Raw genomic sequence first — 20,571 nt, 5'->3', positions numbered from 1 at the left:
CATGGTTGGCTTGTGCATTGCCCAAGCTTTTTTTGTGGTCTCCCTCTTTCTCCTTTCATCATTGCAGAGAAAGTCCTTGGGATCTCTTTTGTGTGTCCTTTCCTGGTCATGGCTGATGTTTTGCCTTTCTCTTTCTGCTGGTGCCCCTGTGTTTTTGTGCTCCTTCTTTTGTTTGCAGCTGGAGGCTCATGAGGCTGCAGAAGAGCAGATTGATTTTGTTGTTTTGTCTTTGCCTTTCATTGCTGCAGTTTGCACTTCTGCCTTAACAGGGCTTCCAAAACTACCAGTTCTCCTGAAGTTCTTTTCCCTTAAGCTCCTCTCCTCTGGGATCTCCCTGCTGGCTCTCAGGGTTCACTGAGACTGCTTCTTGAACTCTTTTATTTTTATTCTGCTCCTGCCCTCCCTGGGAATGGTGTGCTCTGTCCTCTCATGTCACTGCCACCAGCACTTCCTCACCTTCCTGTTCCCCACCAGGTATCACCCTGGCTGCAATAAATGATATTTTATACCTGAGCTGCATCTGCCCTCAGAGCCTCTTAATAACCATTTGCAGAATGTATAAAGCAAAAGCTGATTGATTAAAATAGCCCCCAAGTGACTGGGGAGGCAGATCACAGCCCTGGGGAAGCTGCACCTTCACAGGGGTTCCAGAACCTGCCAGGGACACTGGGAATGCTGTCCCAGGCTCCTGGTGGCTCAGAGGTGAGCTGGGACTGCAGGGAAGCTGGATGGGAGCAGGCTGGGTGGATTCCAGGGCAGCCAGCAGGAGCTGCCATCGTGTTCCCTGCCACAGTGGGGCTGTGGCACTGAGCTGTCTCTGCAGGAGCACACCAAACCTGTTTCACACCTGGAATCTGCTGAAATTGAGGTTTTGCTGTGTGGGGGTTTGGGGAGATTTCATTTTACTTGTGTTACTTTGGGAAGGAAGGAATCCCTGACACAAATTCCTGCTCAGTGCTGGTGTAGCCAGAGGTGGGTGGTGGGAGGTCACAGAGCCTGGGGGCAATGGGCAGGTGGCCCTGGTGTTCTGTCTGTGCTGGGACTGGGGAACAACCTCCTGAGCCCAAGGCATTACTGCTTTATCCTCCTCTTGGCAGGGAACCTCCTTTTTGCCAAATAAGCAGCTCTGTAGACCTGACCTGGTGTGTTTATTAAACAGTAGGATGTGTTAAGAATGCAGGGCCTGTTGGACACTAATAGCTGTCCAGGGTGCACCCAGAGCCTATTGATTTCCTGCCAGCTGGCCCTATTAAATATACAAGGTACAAGTTTTGCAGTTAAACATGGAAGAGTTTTATAAATGCCTTTTATAGCTGACATTCAGAAAACTTTCCATGTTGCCAGATGGGGAAATAAAAGGGAAATTCAAAAAGCTGTTTTGGCTTAAAAGATCCTTGAGGTGGTGAAGTTTGAGAACAGTGTTGGAATCTTTGCTCTTGAAGTAGATGAAGAAATGTTTGGGCCAAAAGCCTGATTTTATTGAGCCTGGATCTGTGTTTTAGGACTATCAGACAATGCAGCTGCAGGTGTTTCTCACTTGAAGAATCCCGGAATCCCAGACTGGTTTGGCTTGGAAGGGACCTTAAATTCCATCCCATTCCACCCCTGCCATGGCAGAGACACCTTCCATTGTCCCAGGCTGCTCCAATCCCCATCCAGCCTGGCCTTGGGCACTGCCAGGGATCCAGGGGCAGCCCCAGCTGCTCTGGGCACCCTGTGCCAGGGCCTGCCCACCCTCCCAGAGAGGAATTTTTTTTCCTGATGTCCAACCCAAACCTCCTCTCTTTTGGTTTGAATCCCTTCCCCTCTGTCCAAAGGTCATTGGGAGCCTTTTGCTTGTCTCCATTGAGGGCTGGACCAGCCCCCTCATCCTGAGAAGGTGCTCCCCTGTCCCTTCTCCCTCAGTTCAAGGCTGGGAATCCTGTCCTGATGCCCTGGAGCTGGAAGGCTGAGTGCAGCTGTAACCTCCCAGGTGTCCCCAGGGCTGGACAGTTGATATGCATTAATTGTGATAGTGACAATATTAGTAATAGTGCCTTGTGTACTTTACTGCACACGACAAATGATGAACAAGGCCATCAAAAAAGTTTTTTCTATTCGACAGAGAGGGGGAAATGTGGGAAATGGATTTGTAGAGAATTTTCAAAGCTTGATAGAAGGTTCACACAGTGTGCACACTGTATGTAAACTTTGAGATAAGAAATGCTGACTTGGAAATGCCATGGAATAGGACAGACATTGCTGAGAGAGAAATGGAACTAGAAAGAAGTTTCAAAAGATGGCCTTGCAAATAAGATTGGATACTTTGGAGAAATAAAACTGTGAAAGATAATTGTAGTGGGACCCACGAGAGGTAATTTTAGGTGATTGGCTTTAAGGCATTTACAGCATAATGTGACAACAGCTGATAGGCCAAAGAACACTTACAGTGCATTGTAATTAGGAAATAATTTGCTTCTGATTGTGATGGCATGAATTATAACATCTGTATTGTCTCACCCTTCACATGAGACTAAAAATGGAATAAAAGTTTTTAAAACACCTCTCAGTTGCCCCATCTCTGGGTCAGAACAAGGCATAATCCAACATCCAGGGATGGTGGAGAGGGTTGCAGGAAGCAGAGGGCACCTGGCTGGAAACAGAGTGTCAGGAGTGTGTTTTGGTTGGCCTTGTTTTCCTGTCCAGAGGTGAGTTAATCCAGGAGCTTTTGTGAAAGACCCTGCACAATGTGCTGCTCTTAATGAACTCTCTGGGCTGCCAGGGGAGTGGTAGGGAAAAACTGATGGGACTTTTGGAGCATATTTTGGGATGAAGGAGGAAAAGATGGTGAGAAAACATAGAGGTGAAAACATAGAATTTCATTTACTTCCTTGGATGATATTTAAGGGCTGGATGATCCTCTCATGCTAATAAAGTAAGAAATGAGGAGGAACTCAATGGGTCTTCCAGATGCTTGGGTCAATTCACCTGGGTTGGTTTTTGCTGTTTTCCAAGAAAACAAAATATGGGGACAGCGATCCTTTCCAGGCAAGGTTGGCTTCCCACCCCAGTGTGACCCAGCTGTTCCTCAGATGGAAGATCTGGGATTTTTCCCCTGCAATCTGCTTGGGTCAGGGGGATAAAAATCTGGGAGATGACCCAGATCCCCCAGGAATGCATCCTGGGTGCAGGACAGGCTTTCTGCTCTCCTCAGGGGGTTTGGAGGAGCCTGCCCTCATCTGTCCTGGTAGCAGAGCACCACACAAAGATTGGGGTAGCAACAAATCCTGTCCTCAGGGTGGTGCTTGGTACCTTTGAAATGGAACTAAAAATGGCCTGGGGCCTCCCTTCTCCAGAGCTTGGTGCAGCTGTGGGCAGAACAGGAGGCAGAACCAGTTTCCCTTTCTTTACAGAGGTTTTTGCAGACATTATATTGTCTTAGAAACCTTTCACCTGTGCTTCAAAATATTTTTATAAAGTGTGATATTATCCACAAGGTCCATTCCTCCCTCGGGGCAACCAGAGCCTGGAAGGAGAGGGGTGTAAGAGAGATGTTCAGAGGTGGCATCCTAAGGTTGGGGCAGCAGCAGGAGTTGCTGAGGATCTTTTGTTGCTTTGAATGCTGTTGATGCCCAAGTCCCCAGGTGGCAGGTGAGTTGTCCAGGTGGGTTCCAGGTGGCAGTGGGTGACTGTCCTCTCTTCCCTCAGGCACCACACGAACCCCGTGGGCACCGAGTGGCGGTGGAAGATGGACCAGCCCGAGGTGATCCTGCAGGAGGCCCTCGAGAAGCACCAGAACATGATCAGACAGTTCAAAGGTAACTTCTCCTTTGTCCCCATCCCTGGTGCTGTTAGAGAATAACCAGCAGTGACATCTTCAGAACAGGTGAGAATGTTCTGCACCTCTGGGAAGGAGGCCTGAGGTTCAGGGAGTCAGGAGGATGGGGGAGAAGAAACTGCTGTGGCACATTTAATGTCTTCTGCAATGAGGCTCAGCCACTGAGTATGTGCTGTTGCCTGGAGGGAGGAGAGTGGAGTTGCCTCTGGTGCAACCTGGTACCTGTCAGATCCTTTCCTTGTGTGCACAGAGCCTTCCACAGTGGTTAAAGCCAGCCTGGATGATGGGGGATCCTGGCTCTGGAGGGGTGAGGGCAGGTAGGAAGTAAAAGCAATCAGCCTCTTACCTGACAGGAAATACACTGCCAGCCTTAACACCCAGCTTTGTGTTACCCTGAAGCCTGGGTTGTGTTTGTCTCATGAATAAGGAAACAGCAACAAGCAGGGGATTTTGATTTTCAGCAATTATTCAGTACCAGTGGTTGTGACTGAAGCTGCAGTTCCACAGCACCTTTGGGAAGCACTGCAGCTTGCTTCCCACAGAAATTCCCTGGAAGTTTGATATTCTGTGTCTATAACTGCAGAGAGGGCTGGGGGTTTTATTTCCCAAATGTGATGATCTGGTTGCTGTGCCAAGGTCAGCTCTGTGTGCTGGCAGGGCTGGCCAGCTTAACAGGACAGCTCCAGGGTTCTGCTCTCCCCAGCTGCCTCAAGCAGAACAAATGGAGTGGAACAGCCATAAAACGTGCAGGATGAGCCCTGGCCTTGGCTGTCATTTTGGGAACCCGATTGTTTAGGTTGGCTGTGCTCAAAGAGAATCCAATGGATCCAGGGTGTGACAGGCACAAAGCCCTTCTGTCAGCAGAGCTGAGCTGCTCTGCCTCAATCTCTGCAGTTGGATAATGGGTGGAAAAATAGCTCTGGTTAGGGCCCCATGGGCTTCATTCTCCTCACGTGGCTGGTTTGGAGCAGCAGCTCAATGAAGCCTCACTCCTGAGCCTGGGGTTTCTTTGGCACTGTGTCAAACATCCCCTGCCCCAGGGCATGGTGGTACTGAAACCCCTCAGCAGCTCTGCAGGGAAATTTGGGGAGGGTGAGAGGCACACTCAGGGCAGGGCTTTACCCCAGGGGCACCTGGAGAAACACCATGGTTGAGCCAATGGATGCATGGAAGGGTCTGGAGCCCCAGGAGCAGCTGAGGGAGCTGGGAAGGGGCTCAGCCTGGAGAAAAGGAGGCTCAGGGGGCCCTTGTGGCTCTGCACAGCTCCTGACAGGAGGGGACAGCCGGGGGGTCGGGCTGTGCTCCAGGGAACAGGGACAGGAGGAGAGGGAACGGCCCCAGGCTGGGCCAGGGGAGGCTCAGGATGGATTTTGGAGAAATTTCTTCAGTGAAAAGGGAGGCCAGGCCCTGTCACAGCCTCTGCAGGGCAGGGGTGGAGCCCCCATCCCTGGAATTGTTCAAAATTCATGTGGATGTGGAACTTGGGGACACTGTTTAGTGGTGGCCTCGGCAGTGCTGGGGGAGTGTTTGGACTCGATGGTCCTGGAGGTTTTTCCAGCCTCAGTTATTGTGTGGCTCTGAGCCCTGGGAGGTTCTGAAGGAGATCAGATCTGTCCATGCTGGAGCCCCACCTGTTGTTCTGTCCCCAGAACAAGGGACAACAGACTTGGTTTCTGTTTGGGAGGGTGAAGTTACACATCAAAATGAGCTTGTTCAGCCAGGGTGGGGCCTGGAGAGGTGGGGACCCTCCAGCTCTGGAGGCTTTCAGGTCTCTTATCACCCTGCACTGAGGAATAACCTTCTCATTCCCTGACCCCTCTGTCTTCCCAAAATGGGTTGAGGAGAGGGAATGATTATGAATAGACTTTTCAGCATCTGAAATACTGCTGAAGTGTCAGAGGGCCTGTCAGGACATCCCAGTTCTCTCTTTTTGGAGTCTATTTTGCGTTAAACAAATTCATAAATATTACTCGAAATGTGCCTGTGCATCTGAGCACAGTTACCCTTGACCTGGAACTGTGAAAGGAGAAAACAGAAAAGCACTGGACCAGAACTGTGCTGTAAAGTGGGAAAAGAAAAGCTGGTTTATTTTTCTAGTGCTAGATGGCAACATTCCTGTCCTAGCTGCTGTGAGTCAGAGGTTTATTAAGGAGAAGAAAAATCTGTAAGAAAAGCCCAGGAGCTCCTGTTCCATGTAGTGAATTTTACATTGTTCCTCCCTCAGGTGTGTGGGGAGGTGCTGTTAGAGTGGAAGCAGCAAGAGCCAAACTGAGTAGAGCAGAGTGAGTGAACTGAGCTGGGGACAGGTAAAAGTTCAGCTCAGGCAGGATCAGAGTCCCTGTGTGCAGCAGGGCTGAGGTGTTGGACCCTGCCCCTGGCATAGACTGTTGGGGCTTCTGGGGAATCAGCACATGGGAAGTGTCTTAGCTAGGGAGTCCTCAGGGCTGGTGTGTCTGGGGGTGCTGCTCAGGTTCCTCCCTGAGCCATTTGAATAAATTGGTGCTGCTCTTTCCAGTGCTGCTCTTTCCAGTCCCAGTCCCACAGCTTTGCAGGCAGATCCCACACACCCATTCCATGGGCCAGAGAAACTGGTGAGCTCATCTGGTGCTTTTTTCATTCAACCCCTTGCAGTAAAAATGAGATTTCCTTTGAAGGAACAGAATTCTTGTGTCCCTTTATCCTTTAGGATACCCTACAGGAGAGCCCTCATACTCTGGGTGCCTATGGCTGATGATAAATCACCTTCTGCTTTAGTGTTGCCACAGTTTGTGCTGGGTTTGGAGAGCACAGCCATTAAAACCCCATAATTCTCTCTTGGATTAAATGATGGAGAGACATCTCACTGATAGGGAGCGAGGCTGCAAAGTTTATTTGATGGATACATTTTTCTGGGGAGTGACTTGTAAATCTCTGTGCCCTTGCAAAGGGCACACACGGGATGGAAACATAACTCAGGAATGGGAGAGTGGGAGTCTGATAATAAAGGGAAAAAACCAAAGATAAATGCGTGACCTGTCCCAAGAAATCCTCAGAGTACCCATGGTACAGAGTACCCAGTACATGGATCAGCATGGATAGAGCAGGTCTCTCATCCCCCTGGCCCCCAGGCTCCTGTGGTGCTGCTCAGAGGTACCAGAGCCAGCCCCCAGCCTCCCCAGGGTGCTGTGCCAGGGAGTGCTGTCTTTTCCCAAGTTAGTGGAGCAGCTGGAATCAGCTTTTCCAGGGAGATGTGCTCTGCTGGGAGCTGATGGCAGGAACAGAGCCATAGGGATTCAGGAGAGTCCCTGCCCTCCTGGAATTCACCAGTCCTGGGCAGTTTATCCTGCTGGCTGGTGATTTGTGTGCTCAAGTGGTTGTGTACAAACCCACTCCCTGCTCTGGGTGGATGTACCACGTTTGGTGTAAAGTCTTTTGGGCAAGTTCCACTCAAACTTTAGGGGATGTTGGGATTTTGTTCTTCTGCTTACAAAGCTGGCAGGGTAATTATGAGAGTCCAAATGCAAAATGCTGAGAGAGAGAAATTAATTAATTCCAAAACTGACTTACAGTAGTTTTAGAAATATGAAAACTTAGTCCTTTAATCTCAGCATGTGCTGGAGATGCTGCTTTCTTCTCCAATAAAGCTCTCATTTAGTGCTGTCAGGTTTCTATGGAATAACCATTAGTCCTGTCACTTCCTCAGGACTGAGCCTGGCTGCTTGAAAATGCGCTGAGCCCTGCTCTGATTCCAAACCAGCTTTGCTACGTGAGGCTGGAGCAATATCCACAAACACCTCTTTTATCTGGGCTTTGCAGCAGAGCTGTAATTTTCTGTACTGCAGCGTCAAGGCAAAGAGAAGGGAGCTGAGGACCTGGATTCACACTCCAGGCTTTGTTTTTTATCTTTAAAACAGACCAACCCCCAATCTAAAGCCTCAGATAGGATTTGAGTACGTCAAGGCACGTCAGGGAAATGTGAAGTGACAGATTTGGAACAAAAGCATGTTTGGAGGCAGCTGATTTCATCCGGGGTCCTGAGCACCTGGTCAGGTGTGGGTGGGCTGGAGGAGCATCCAGCTCCCCCTCCCTCCTGTGGGCATCAGGAGTGGGACTCAGGTGGTGTTTTCACATGGATGCTACATTTGAGCTCCTTTTGTTTTCCTTCTGAAAGGTCTCTGGCTGTTCAGGACTGTGCCATGTGCTGGGTTTTCTTTTGATCACATCCTCTGTGGAGCTGCACGTGCTGTGTTTCCAGTCAGGGTTCAGTCCCTTGCTGTGTTTGGGGAGCTGTGCTCAGCTGCCTTTCCTGGAGGCCCACAGGGACCAGCAGCAGCACAGCCATGACCTGGCTGCTTTCTTAACACACCTTCTTGGAGTGGCACTGAGCTGCCCTGTGTGTTTGTGTCTCAGCACTCAGCAGCATCCCACGGTCTCAGCAGTGGAGAGCTTGGCTTGAGTGTTTAATCTTGGCTCAGGAGTTACCAGCACATTGCTCTCAGCAGTGCCCAGGGCACACCCAGCCCCAGGCTCTGGGTGCTGCAGAGCTGCTCCCTGGGTCCTGGCTCTGGCCTGATGTCCCCTCTGCTTTGGGAGGGCTCCAGCTGCCCTTCTCAGCCCTCCTGTGCCAGGGTGTGTTTTGGATAGAGATGTTTGGGAGGGGGATTTGTTACAGAACCACAGAAGGGTTTGGGTTGGAAGGGACCTTAAAAATCATCTTGTTCCAACCCCTGCCATGGGCAGGGCCACCTTCCCCCAGAGCAGGTTGTTCAGGACCCCATGAGTTCATGTAGGAGTGTTCTCCCCTTTCCAGGCGTGTCAGGAGTGAAGGCAGCTCGGCTGGAGGAAGCTCTGGCAGTGAAGCACTGTGCCCTGTCCCTGGTGGGGGAGCCCATCATGTACCCACACATCAACCACTTCGTGAGGCTCCTGCACCAGCACGGCATCTCCACCTTCCTGGTCACCAACGCCCAGTTCCCTGAGGAGATCAGGTAAGAGCTGCAGGAAACTCCTCCTGAACTTCCTCCTGAAGCACTGGAGTGCTGACCTGTGTCCTGGTCCCATTTAGTGCCCCTCAGAGTCAGCTCTGCATGAGCACTGGCAATGAAAATCCCCCTCAGCATCTGATTTTAACCTCAGTCTCCTCATGCTCCTTCTCAGCCCTTTCTCTCCCTCAGTCTGATTTTTTCTGTACCTCTTAAACAAGCTGTGATTGCTGCTGGAAGTGGAGAGGCTGGAATGTGACACCTGTGAAGGAGTGGCAGGAGGGGAGCAGTGAATGAGCTGTGGTTTGTGCCTAGGGCAGGAATAATTTCTGTCCTTCTGCCAGTCAGAGCAGGGACTGAGCTCAGAGATTGCTTTTGAGGCTGATCTTTGTCTGACCCCAGAGCAGCAGCTGTAAAGGCTCAACCCCAGCTCTGTCCAGCCCAGCATCCCCAGCAGGATCAGGAGGGGTGACAAGCACATGTTCATCAGCAAAGTGGGATCTGCTTTACCTCCCTCAGAGGGACTTGAATGAAATCTTCCAAACACTTCAATGAACTCTCTTGGAGTCTTTACAAGGGAAAATAATCCCTTTTTCTGATGCTTTGGAGTATCCAGGCTGCTGTTACCAAAGTGTAGAAAGGAAGTGCAGCACGTGGGGAAGTGCAGCTCCAGGGAGGCTGGGGCTGCTCAGCGTCCCAGCAGTTGAGAACAGCAGCAAGTCCAGCCCTGGAGCTGTGAGAGCTGTGGGCAGGGTGGCCTTTGTGTCACCCAGCTCATTCCAGTTCCTCCTCTGTGCTCCTGGGACAGCTTCCTTTGCACTCCTCGTGGTCTGAATCTGGCTCTGAGGGGGGAGTGCAGGCAGTTTGGGAGTGAGTAATTATACACTACAAAGGCATTCCAAATGATTGAATAATTGTGTAATCAAGTTACTTTAAGTCATGTATTATGAGCCTGGTAGATAGAAATTGCTCCTTCCTAAATATAGCAGTTTAAAAAGAGAGCACATACTCTATTTTGAAGCTGCACTTTTCGGATCTGCTGAATCTTTTTAAAAAGAAAAAAAGAAGGGGATAAAATGCTGGTCTTGCTGTCTTAAAAATTGCAACTGATCTTTGGCTCATCAAAGCAGATGATTTGCTTAATATGGGAACTGAAGTAGGCACCCAGTTCACTTCTGTGCTGTCAGCAGAGGAGCTGTAATCAAAAAGTTCATCCTGCAATAGGCAGGGTGACCTCTGGTGCAAGAGAGCTGAGAGGGACTTGGGACAAGGGCTAGAGGGACAGGACACAGGGAATGGCTCCCAGTGCCAGAGGACAGGGATAGGTGGGATACTGGGGAGGAATTGTTCCTGGGAGGGTGGGCAGGCCCTGGCACAGGGTGCCCAGAGCAGCTGTGGCTGCCCCTGGATCCCTGGCAGTGCCCAAGGCCAGGCTGGATAGGGTTTGGAGTAGCCTGGGACAATGGAAGGTGTCCCTGCCATGGCAGGAAGAGCTTTAAGGTCCCTCCCAACCCCTTCTGGGAGAGGGCAGTGTGGCCTGGGGTGTTGTTGGATTCATGACAGGGGCTCCAGTGGGTGCCCCCTGGGCCGCCTTCTCCTCCTTCTCCTCTCCTCAGGCTGCAGCTCCACCTGCCACAGGCTCACAATAAACTCAGGGAGTTTTATACCAGGTGAGCTCCTGCTGTACCTGTACCTGGCTCCTGTCTCTGACCCCTGGCTGTGAACACCCCTGGTGTGTGGGTTTGCCTTTATGATCAATAACAATGCCAATAATGGGCAGATGATTATTAATGCTCACCAGCAAATGCTAATTTTTGATGTTGCTGTTCCTGGTCCTTGTGGGCTCTGTCCTGCCTACCTGGTGCAGCCACCTCAGGGCTAGAGGCCTGAAGTGGATTTATTTGATGGCACAGCTCAGCTGAATGCTTCAGCTCAGGATTCCTGCCCACGTCTTTGTGTAAATGCCATGGATTTGTCTCCTGGATTTCACCTCAGGTGTTTGAGCTAGCTGGTACCACACAGCTGGATTTGCTGTTCTTCTGCACTGCAGCTGTCCCAGGAACACCAGTCTGTGTCCTTGTTCTCACTGCACCCCTGGCTGCCCTCTCTCCTTGTTCCCCCGTGGCAGAATGTGGCCAGCCCACCTGGGCTTGGATCCCAGCCATGCAGAGCCCTGTGGGCCATTCCTGTTTGGGGCTGAAATCCCTCCCTTGGATCACTTCTAATTCCTTCATTTCCCCCATGCTGACTGTGAGTCTGGCTCCTGCCTGTCCCTAGGTTTGAGAAGAGATGATTTTTCTCAGCCCCTCTTTTGAAAAGCACCTGCTCCATCTTCACTAGGGCCCCTTTTAATTAAGCAAAGACAGCACTGAGTAAAGAAAGAGTTTGGCTCAGTGTTCCTGGAAACTGAGCACTTCACTGAGGCCCAGAACATTTGGTCATTTTGGACTCTGTGGCTTTGGGTTGTCACTCCAGACAAACTTGTTTACAAAACAGATTTTAACCTGAAGTGTTCAGTTTGTTCTGGGTTATTTTGTTTTGCTGTCTAAATACACACTCAGAGAATGTGTTCCAATGGTTGACTGAGTGTCCATGGTAAGTGGATTTTTCTGGACACAAAGAGCTCTGGTCAGTCTCACTCTGGCCAGTTTTTGTCCCTGTCACCTTTGGGTGACATTGTATTTTTAGGTGGCACTGTTTGGCAGCTGAACAATAGCTTCTGATTTCTTCTTATCCTCTCTAGAGAACTAAATGAAGCTGGGACTGGTGCCTGCTCATTACAGACTTCACACAAAACACTCCCCAGATGCTGTCCCCACATGCTGGGAGCTCTGTGGTGCACTGGGACGTGGTTGTTGCTGCTGCAGCCTCTGGGGTGGGAGCTGCCACGAGGGGTGGGTGTGTTACACTCACTGCCTCTGTCACTCTGTCAGGGGAAAGGCTCTGTCTCCATCCTGAGCAGTGTCCCCACCCCTGGAGGTGGCACTCACTGCCTTGGGCTGGTGGCAAGGTGGGGATCAGACACAAGCTGGGCTTGGTGACACTGCAGGGCTTTTCCAACCTCAGTGATCCTGGGATTCTGAGGGAGCTCCTTTCTAGGCTGTTCTTAATCCCTTTGATCTTTTTGCTGTTGGACTGTGGTGTTGCTGCTTCTTCCTTATTCCCCTGGCATTTATGGAAGGGATCAGCCTCCAGCCAGGCTCTTCCCACAGCAAAGGAGGTTTAGTCCCTCCAGGAGTTCCCAGTGTGGGCTCCCAGGTGCTGGGACCAGCACTTGTGACCAGAAGGGCTCTGCTCCAGGATTTCTGTGGCAGGAGAACACGGCTGTGGTTTGTGTGTGGGTTTATTTTCTAAACAGCTTTGCTATCTCCTTCAAAATGTCCTTGATGATCCTGCTGCAGGTCAGGGGACTTCAGCATGTCCAGCAGTAGGAACTGGCTGAATTTAGAGTCACAGAGTCCCTGAGGTTGGAAAATCCCTCCAGGATCATTGACAAAGATGAACATTCCCTGGAAATCCTGTCCAGTTGCCGTTCCTGCTTTTGTAGGAGAGCACAAACTCAAGCTGCAGATTTATGAAAGCAGCAATTCCCTTTTCCCTTCACAGGAGGCTGGAGCCTGTGACCCAGCTCTACGTCAGTGTGGATGCCAGCACCAAGGAGAGCCTGAGGAGGATTGACAGACCCCTCTTCAAGGACTTCTGGCAGAGGTTTCTAGACAGCTTAAAGGCCTTAGCTGAAAAGGTACCCACTTAAGAATGGACTTCTAAATGCCTTTTTCCTTCCTTCTACACTTTGCTGACTCACCAGTCTTTTTTCTTCCTCCACACCTTAACCTGCTTCTAATTTCTGCAGAAGTAGAAGACTTGAGAGGCTCTAAGATGGACCATGGAGTGGGTTCTGGGTGTGTTGGGAGTATATTTCCATGGCTGGGGCATTCGGGTGTGTGAAGTGCAGCAGGTTTGAGTGGTTTTCCAGAACAGAATGTGTGTGTCAAATGGGGCAGTAAATGCTGTGAATAAAAGGTGCTGTGAGGGATGAAGAGATTATCAAATAATAGATTTCCTAACAGAGGGGTTACACTAAAAACAGGTTGCTGAAGGAAAGCTGGAAATTCAGGGAAGAGTTGTAAATCCCCTATGTTCCTTTGCCCTGGCTCTCAGAGGCTCCCTGGAAACGGCAGCACATGAAGGACATTAAAATGTGTGTGCTGGGGTTTGGTAGCTCTGTCACCCTCCTGCCCCAGAGAAATCTGCTTTTTTCTGGGAGCTTGGCCCAGCCCAGGGGATCTGAGCACAGCAGCAAGGGGGCTTTGCCCTGTGTGTGTTGGACTCAGCTGAGCAGTGCCTGGGGCCCTGGCGTGGTGTCAGCTCAGGCTCTGACAGGTGAGCTTTGGAGTCATTGATGAAGCACTCCTGGGCCCAGCAGCACAGGAGTGGGCAAGAACAGTGCCTCACAAGCATGTCTGTCTCTCTTGTTCCTGCTCCTGGGCTCTGGTGGGAGCCAGGGCTGTGTTTACTGATCTGCCAGCCATTGACATGTTACCTGCTGGGGTGAACAGCCAAGAGAGACTGTTGCTTTGGAATAATGAGGTTTTGTAGGAATAATGAGCTTTCCAGCCTCTCAGATGATGGTGTTGGACCATTCTCTGCCAAAGGAATTAGATTAGTGGATCTGTGAGACTCAGAGGAATTGAGTGGCACTTTCTGCTGCAAAGACACGTGGGCAGCGTGGTCAGGTGCTTTGTGTATGGAGGTGCAGCTCTCCTGTGCAAAACCTCAGGCCAAACTCTGAGGGTATTGAAATCAAGTGCAAACTAAATTCTCTGTGAACAGGGAAATCTGTGGGAAGAAGTGGAGCTAAAATACTGAAGGCACAAAATATTGAAAAAGCCTTTTGGGAAGTTGCTTTTGCCCATCATTTCTTTCCTGCTGCCTCTCTTGACCCTGAGTGTTCATTAATGGGAGAAGTTTCCTTGCAAACAATTGAAGGTGAAAGTATTGGCAAGTCTGTCCATACAGCTAAAAATACCCTGGTCAAGGTGAAGAGGAGAGGAGAAAGCAGCTCCACTAGCCAGGTGCATTTTCTCCTCCAAGCAACTGCACTTTGAAGGGTCCTTGAAACACTGATAACACAAGAGCCAATTAATGGTTGTTCCAGTTGAAACCCTGCTCTGCCAGCCCTGCTCAGCTGCACGAGGCTGCATCACATGTGGGGACAGCAGGAACTCTTGGGGAAGCTGCTGTTTGTTGGTTTTCTCTTAATCCCAGAATCAGTGAGGCTGGAAAAGCCCTCCCAGCCCATCCAGTCCAAGCTGTGCCCAGAGCACTGAGTGCCATGCCCAGCCCTTCCTTGGACACCTCCAGTGGTGGGGGCTCCAACCCTCCCTGGGCAGCCCCTGCCAGTGTCTGACCAGCCTTTCCATGGGGAAATTTTCCCTAATATCCAGCCTAAATCTCCCCTGGCACAGCCTGAGGTCGTTTCTCTTTGTCCCCTGTTCCCTGGAGCACAGCCCAACACCCCCAGCTGTCCCCTCCTGTCAGGAGCTGTGCAGAGCCACAAGGGCCCCCTGAGCCTCCTTTTCTCCAGGCTGAGCCCCTTCCCAGCTCCCTCAGCTGCTCCTGGGGCTCCAGACCCTTCCTTCAGCTGCTCCAGTCCCTCAGGGTCTGCATTGTCCTGAGGGGCCCAGGGCTGACTCTGGTTGGAGGTGCCCAGCAGTGCCAGCACAGGGGACAGTCCCTGCACTGATCAAACACAGGATTCTGGTACCCAAAACCTCGGGGTGCTCCTGGGCAGCAGCAGCTCTCTGTTCCCCTCCCGGCTGCCCTGCAGGAGCTGTTCTGTGGGACTGTGGCTATGGGAGGTGGTGGCAGCCAAAGCACCTGGGACATGCAGGCCCTTCTCCAGGCTGGCTGTGGAATGCTGCTGCACTCTGTTGGGAAGGTGTTATTAATTTATCTGGAAACAAATACAAGTCCCAGTTTTTCCCAGTGCCTGACAACCCTCCCAGGCTGATTCAGTCCTTCCCAGGTGGAGGGGAGCTGGCACTGCAGCTCATCTGAGTCACAGCTGAGCAGTCATGGGCAGCTTTGAGCTGGACACACTGAAAAATAAAAGTTGGCAAAGGGAGTTTATAGGAACATGAGTTGTACCTGCTGTGATCACCCTTGTGGGGTTTGGGAGGCGCTGGTCCTGCTCTCTCCCTGCTCCCTGCCTGGGACTGCAGTGGCAAAATAATCCTCTGCTTTGGTAATCCAGACTGAAAAATGGAAGAAAGGAAGAGGGAAGTACATGGTTTTAAGTGAGAAAGGAGAGAGGATGTTTGTCTTGGCTGTTCTCTTTCCTCCAGCCGAAGCCCAGGTCTTGTTAAATATGGGAGGGCCTAGGCAAAGATGGGCTTCAAACCTCTTTCCCCAGTGAGGTGGTTATAGAACTCAGAATCCTAGAATGGTGTGGGTTGGAAAGGACCTTAAAGTCACCCCTTCCATCAGCCCATGCTGCTGCAGACCCCATCCAGCCTGGCCTTGGCCCAGTTATGCTGATAATGGATTTCATGCTTTTAACTGAACTTCTGCACACAGTTCTTGAGTCTCAGTAAAAGGGTGAATTTAATAACAAATTGTTCCCAGGATGATCTGACAAGCCTCATCCAACATGTCGGGGATTAGTTGCTACATTCATTTTCAAAGGAAGCCCAGGAAGAAAAGATAAAAAGCTTTTGTGCTATTTCTCTCTGCAGCAAACAACATGAACCCCCCCCCTTTGTCCACTGCTACTTGGAGCAAGTTTGATCCTTTCTAGAGCTGCTGTCATTGAAATGATCTTCATGTTGCATTTTCTGTGCTGAGAAGCCCTTTTGAGAGAGGAGTTTATGTTAAACAGCAGGTGGACTCCCAAAGGCCTTTTGTTTCTTGTCCTGATTCCTCTAAACCTGAAATTAAATGCAGAGGGAAAGGAAAGACATGAGCATGTGCAATTTTAGACTGTGCCCTTCCCAAACACCACATTTGAGTTTTGGAGCCTCACCCTCTGACAGCCTTGAGTTTGTGAGAGTGATTGAGAGATGACCTGGCTTGATAGACAAGCTCTTGGAGCAGGCACTGACAATGTGAATCGTTGTCTTGTCATCAGGATGAGAAATCTCTACTAAAAGGTGTTTCTTCCAGCCACTGCTGCTTCCTAATCCATATCCATTGAGGAATGGGTTGCCAACCAATGATGAGGGTCCAGCTCAGGAGGGAAGGGGAAGATTTTCCATCCCTGGAGATGGATGCTTTTTTTTCCAAGATACCTTTAACCAGATGTACTGAGCAAGAAAACAACCCTCAGCCAGGGCTGAGGGCCCCTCTCAGCTGGGGCTCCTCTCCAGGCTGAGCAGCCCCAGCTCCCTCAGCCTTTCCTGGGCACCGAGATGTTCCAGGCCCTCCTCATCCTCCCAGCCTGAGCTGGCCCCGCTCCAGGAGCTCCTGTCCCTGCTGTGCTGAGGATCCAGAGCTGGACACAGCATCCAGAGCTGCCCCCAGGATTGGGATCCCTCCCTGACCTGCTGGGAATGCTCCTCGTGACCGAGGGTGAGCAAAACAGCTCTTGAATAAGTGGCTGCTGGTCCATGGGTGTCCATGGGCTTGTGAGCTCTGGGCTGAAGGTCCCTGCTGTCACTCATGCTCTGAGGAACATCTTCCAGCCCTGGTGTGGCGTCACCTCCTCTGTCTGTACCCCTTGAGCTCCTCATGATGAATCCTGTCCCATGCATGGGCTGGCCTGGCAGGACTTGCAGAGCCAGAGTCAGGCAGGCAGAGCTGAGCTGAGGGGACCTGCAGGTGCCAATGTCCTCTCAAACAGCCTGGAGCCATGCACAGAGCAGGAATGAGCCCTGGAGGTTAATGGGATGGTGTGGCGCTGCGGGAAGTGATGATGGAGCAGAACCCTGTCCTTCCAGAGGGTCACAAAGCAGAGGAAGCAGCTCATTGGCACTGCCAGGAGCTCAGGCTGTGCCTTTAGACATCACACACAGCACTGCTGCCGATCTGGGATCCAACCTTGCCCTCACTCTCTGCTTCAAGGGGATTAGGATTTCCTGGAGAAGCAGGGTCAGGGCTTGCTGGGAGAGGTGGAGCAGACACCTGGGTTTTTTCCCTTATTAAAAAAAGATCAAGAAGGAAAATGGTTCCCTCTGCCTGTGCTAGGACATCACACTGCCTGGGTTTGGTGGCTGGATGTTCCTTGCTGGCAGGTGCTAGGAATGGTTTATCCAGGGGAAGGCATGAGATACAAAACAATCTCCCAATGCTGTCTCCAGGTCTGCATTTTCACACTGTTCACAGGTAGCTCTTGTTACATTCCTGGGTGATGAAGAGACCAGTTTGATATTTAAACATTCCCAGCCTTGCATCCGCTGCTATTTACTTGACTCTTTGTTTTTCCCAGCATTATCCTGTCTTCCAAGTCACTCTTGTCTTTGTGTGATTACAAACAGCATAAATACATCGAGTTATATCCTCAGCAGGTTTTAGTGCTGATTATTTTGTAACAAATGACAGGCACAATTGTTTTTATGAAAAGACAGATTTGATTTGCAGGGAGATGATTTATGTGGCTCCTGGGGGAGGGGAGCCATGTATGATGTTTCTGAGAGGGGGGACTTTTTAAGGAGAATTTAAATGTAAAATCTGCAACAGATGTTAGCATCAGTAATCAATTTTGCCACTATAAATTTAGAAGAATTTGACTCTTCTGCACAGTAAATGCTCCCACCAGCTGTGTTCTTGTTTTAATGGGATTGCTAATGAGACTTGTGGTGAAAGCCTTGGGCAATGCAGCCTGAAGAGTGTGACACAGGTATGATGTTAATATGGAGTTATTGCTTCTGAAACACATGTCCTTTGAGTGTCCTCACAGCAATCCAAACCAGGCTTCAGCACGGTGCTTGGCTGCTGAGGGAGCAAAATCTCATTGCTCTGGCTGTGCTAGTCCCTCCTGGTTTGCTTGCAGGCAAGGAAGGGGTGAAATGTTCATACCACACAAAGGGATGTTCATACCGTCCAGGCAAAGGGATGTGTTACCCCAGCAGCTGCTGTCCTGTGCATGTTGGGGAGGCAGGGAGTGAGGCTGGGGAAGGGAGGGTACTGTGGCCACCCAGAGAGCCCCAGGCACGGGGGGGGGATGGAATCTGTGTTCTCCCCAGCCATCATCCCAGGTGAAGCCCCTCCTCTCATTCCTGCCTGGCAGAGGGTGCCAGTGCCACCTCGGGGTTGGGACAGAGCACCTCTGCCCCCTCCCATGGCCTTGGGAAGTGGCAGTAGCAGGGCCCTCCTCCTCCTCCCCTTCCAGCTACACTCATCCCTTCCCTCCTCAGGCAGCAGATGTTCTCCAGCTTGCCCAGCTTTTCTGCTGCAGAAGTGTCAGGAGCATTTGCAGTTCTCAGCCTCTGTTAAAGAGCATCTCTCCTTTGCCTGGAGCTCTTCTAGAAGCTGTCTGAGAGATGCCAGCCTTGGCTTTTAAGGAGCTTGGTTCAAACCAGTCTCTGTTCCCCTTCCAGGTTATTTATTACCCAGCCACCAGCCAAGGGCTGTTTCCTGCCCTGGACTTGGCTCTGGGAGCTCCCAGCTCCCCCAGCAGCCTCTGTGGCCTTGGGGACATTTGGTCACATTTTTGTTCTCTGGTTGTGAACTAGAGCAGTTTGCATGGACAGGCCCCCTGAGGAGGCTGAGCCTGTGTGTGTTTTTATGGGAACTCTCCAGAAAGAAAGAACAACCCTAAAATTCTGCTTGTGGCAGCAAGGGAAACTTGGGGCTGCATTTTGCTTCCAGCCAAGGTTTTATTTGAGCCCTTTATTGTGAAGCTGAGCTGATGGGGCTGAATGGCTCAGGTTGGGCCTGTGCAGGGCAGTGCATCACACTGCAGTTGCTAAATGCATTAAATCTGCATTTCTCTCCGCACTGAGCCAACCCCAGCAGCTCTCACAGGTGAGAGGCATTTAATGGGTTCATTGAATCCATTCCTCTGGATCCTTGCATTTGGCATTTCAGGAAAGACAAGTTGATAAAACATCTGCAGGAGTGATGTGTGTGCTCATCTGGAATGGGGAGTGCCTAACTGAGACAGAAGCACTGCAAGCAAGGAAAGGGATTTTCTGGGAATGTGGTGGTGGTGGGAACACCCTCCTGGGTTTGGGAAAGGCAGAATCAGGAGGATGTTGCTTTGGAGGGGGAGAAATCCGTTCCTGAAGGGTGGCTGTGATGGGCTGCGTGCAGGGGTGCTTGGCAGCCAGGCTTGCACTGACACAGGGACACGAGGACACAGGGACACACAGACACAGACACATCAACATGTTGGACACACAGGGACACACAGACACAGGGACATGAGGACACAGGGACACAGACACATCGACACGCAGACACAGAGAGACATGGACACATGGACATGTTGGACACACCAACACAGGGACACACTGACATACTTGGACACTTGCACACAGGGACATGTGGACACACAGAGACACATGGAAACATGGACACACAGACACAGGGACACTTGGACACATGGAAACATGGACACACAGACACAGGGACACACGGACACTTGGACACATGGACACACGGACGGAGTGCCCAGGGCTGTTCAGTGCCACGTGTCCTTTCGGTGGCCTTGGGGACCTTCTCCTGCCCCAGGGTGAGACCCACATGCTTGGCTCCAAGGGAACCAGACCTGGTTTGTTCACTGGGACCTTCAGGGCAGGATCCTGCAGCAGGAGTGTGGCAGCAGAGCTCAGGGAAGGGCTGTGCCTTCAGTGCTTGCTCACTGATCTTCTCCCAGTTCAGCTCCTTGGGGTCACAGAGAGCCCAAACCTCCTTGGTCAGGTGGCTTTGGGCAATAAACAGGCTCATGCCAAGGAGTGATGCTTCCCTTGTCCCATGGGGATGTGGGTGCCTTGGCCCTGTTCCTGTCCACCCCACCAGGCCATGGGGAGCTGGGGGTGGGAGCTGGGTGCTGGTGGCTCTAAGTGCTGGCTGTGACCTTGCAGACCACGTGGCCATCTGTGATTTCCATGGCTGCTCCAGTGACCCCTCTGGAGACTGTTGACTTGCAGGTTGTGCACTTGGGAGCCAAGTCTTGTGTGTTCTCCTTGGATGAAGCTGCTGTTGGATTTGGCAATGGGAGAAATGCAGGAGCTGCAGCACAAGGATTGAGTCCCCTCTGAAGCTGGAAACCTTCTGGGGCATCTTTCACTGAATTCCCAGAAATTTGTATCATTGTGGTTATAATGTGGTAATTCATAGAATTACCAGGGAAGGTGTGAACTGTGGGTCCACGAGAGGCCATGGAGATGCTCCAGGAGCCAGGCTGGGAGAGCTGGGGATGTTCACCTGGAGAAGGTAAGGCTCCAGGGAGACTTTAGAGCCCCTTCCAGAGCCTAAACAGGCCTTTTAAAAGGAGGGAGAGGGACTTTGATACAGGCAGAGAGTGACAGGACAAGGGGGACAAAATCTGTTTGGTGCAAGAACCAAATGAGATGCAGTGCAAATGATCGGTAACTGCTTAGTGCCAAACCCAGCAGGTCTGGAGTGTTTGGGGGTGATGAGCCCTGGAACTGGAGAGTTGATGATGCATAATAAATACGTGTAATAGAAAACAGCTGTTTACAGAGCTGTACAAATGTGAGTGTGTTTGCATCATTGCTTTTATGTCCTTCTAGCTCAGGGTTGGAATTTGCTTAACAATCCTGGGGACTCTGATCTCCCTCTGGGCTCTCTGAGTCCAGCTTGCTGTGGAAGCAGCAGGATCAGAAGGCA

At 51.0% G+C, this 20,571-nt stretch overlaps 1 protein-coding gene across 5 annotated transcripts in view; it reads left to right on the top strand.

The window, feature by feature from the left end:
• Positions 1–20,571, top strand: part of LOC135283685 (S-adenosyl-L-methionine-dependent tRNA 4-demethylwyosine synthase TYW1-like) — a 99,694-nt gene that overhangs the window by 39,270 nt on the left and 39,853 nt on the right. For all 5 annotated transcript variants that reach the window (XM_064394726.1, XM_064394725.1, XM_064394723.1 and 2 more), the window contains 3 exons: positions 3,688–3,797; positions 8,607–8,784; positions 12,385–12,520. In XM_064394726.1, coding sequence (XP_064250796.1) covers positions 3,688–3,797; positions 8,607–8,784; positions 12,385–12,520 — 424 coding nt within the window. The remainder of the gene's footprint in view (positions 1–3,687; positions 3,798–8,606; positions 8,785–12,384; positions 12,521–20,571) is intronic.

This window comes from Passer domesticus, chromosome 19 (assembly GCF_036417665.1).
Source record: "Passer domesticus isolate bPasDom1 chromosome 19, bPasDom1.hap1, whole genome shotgun sequence".
In the NCBI taxonomy this organism is placed as follows: domain Eukaryota; kingdom Metazoa; phylum Chordata; class Aves; order Passeriformes; family Passeridae; genus Passer; species Passer domesticus.
Note: the sequence above shows the minus strand (reverse complement) of the source record. Positions and strands in the feature narration are given on the sequence as shown.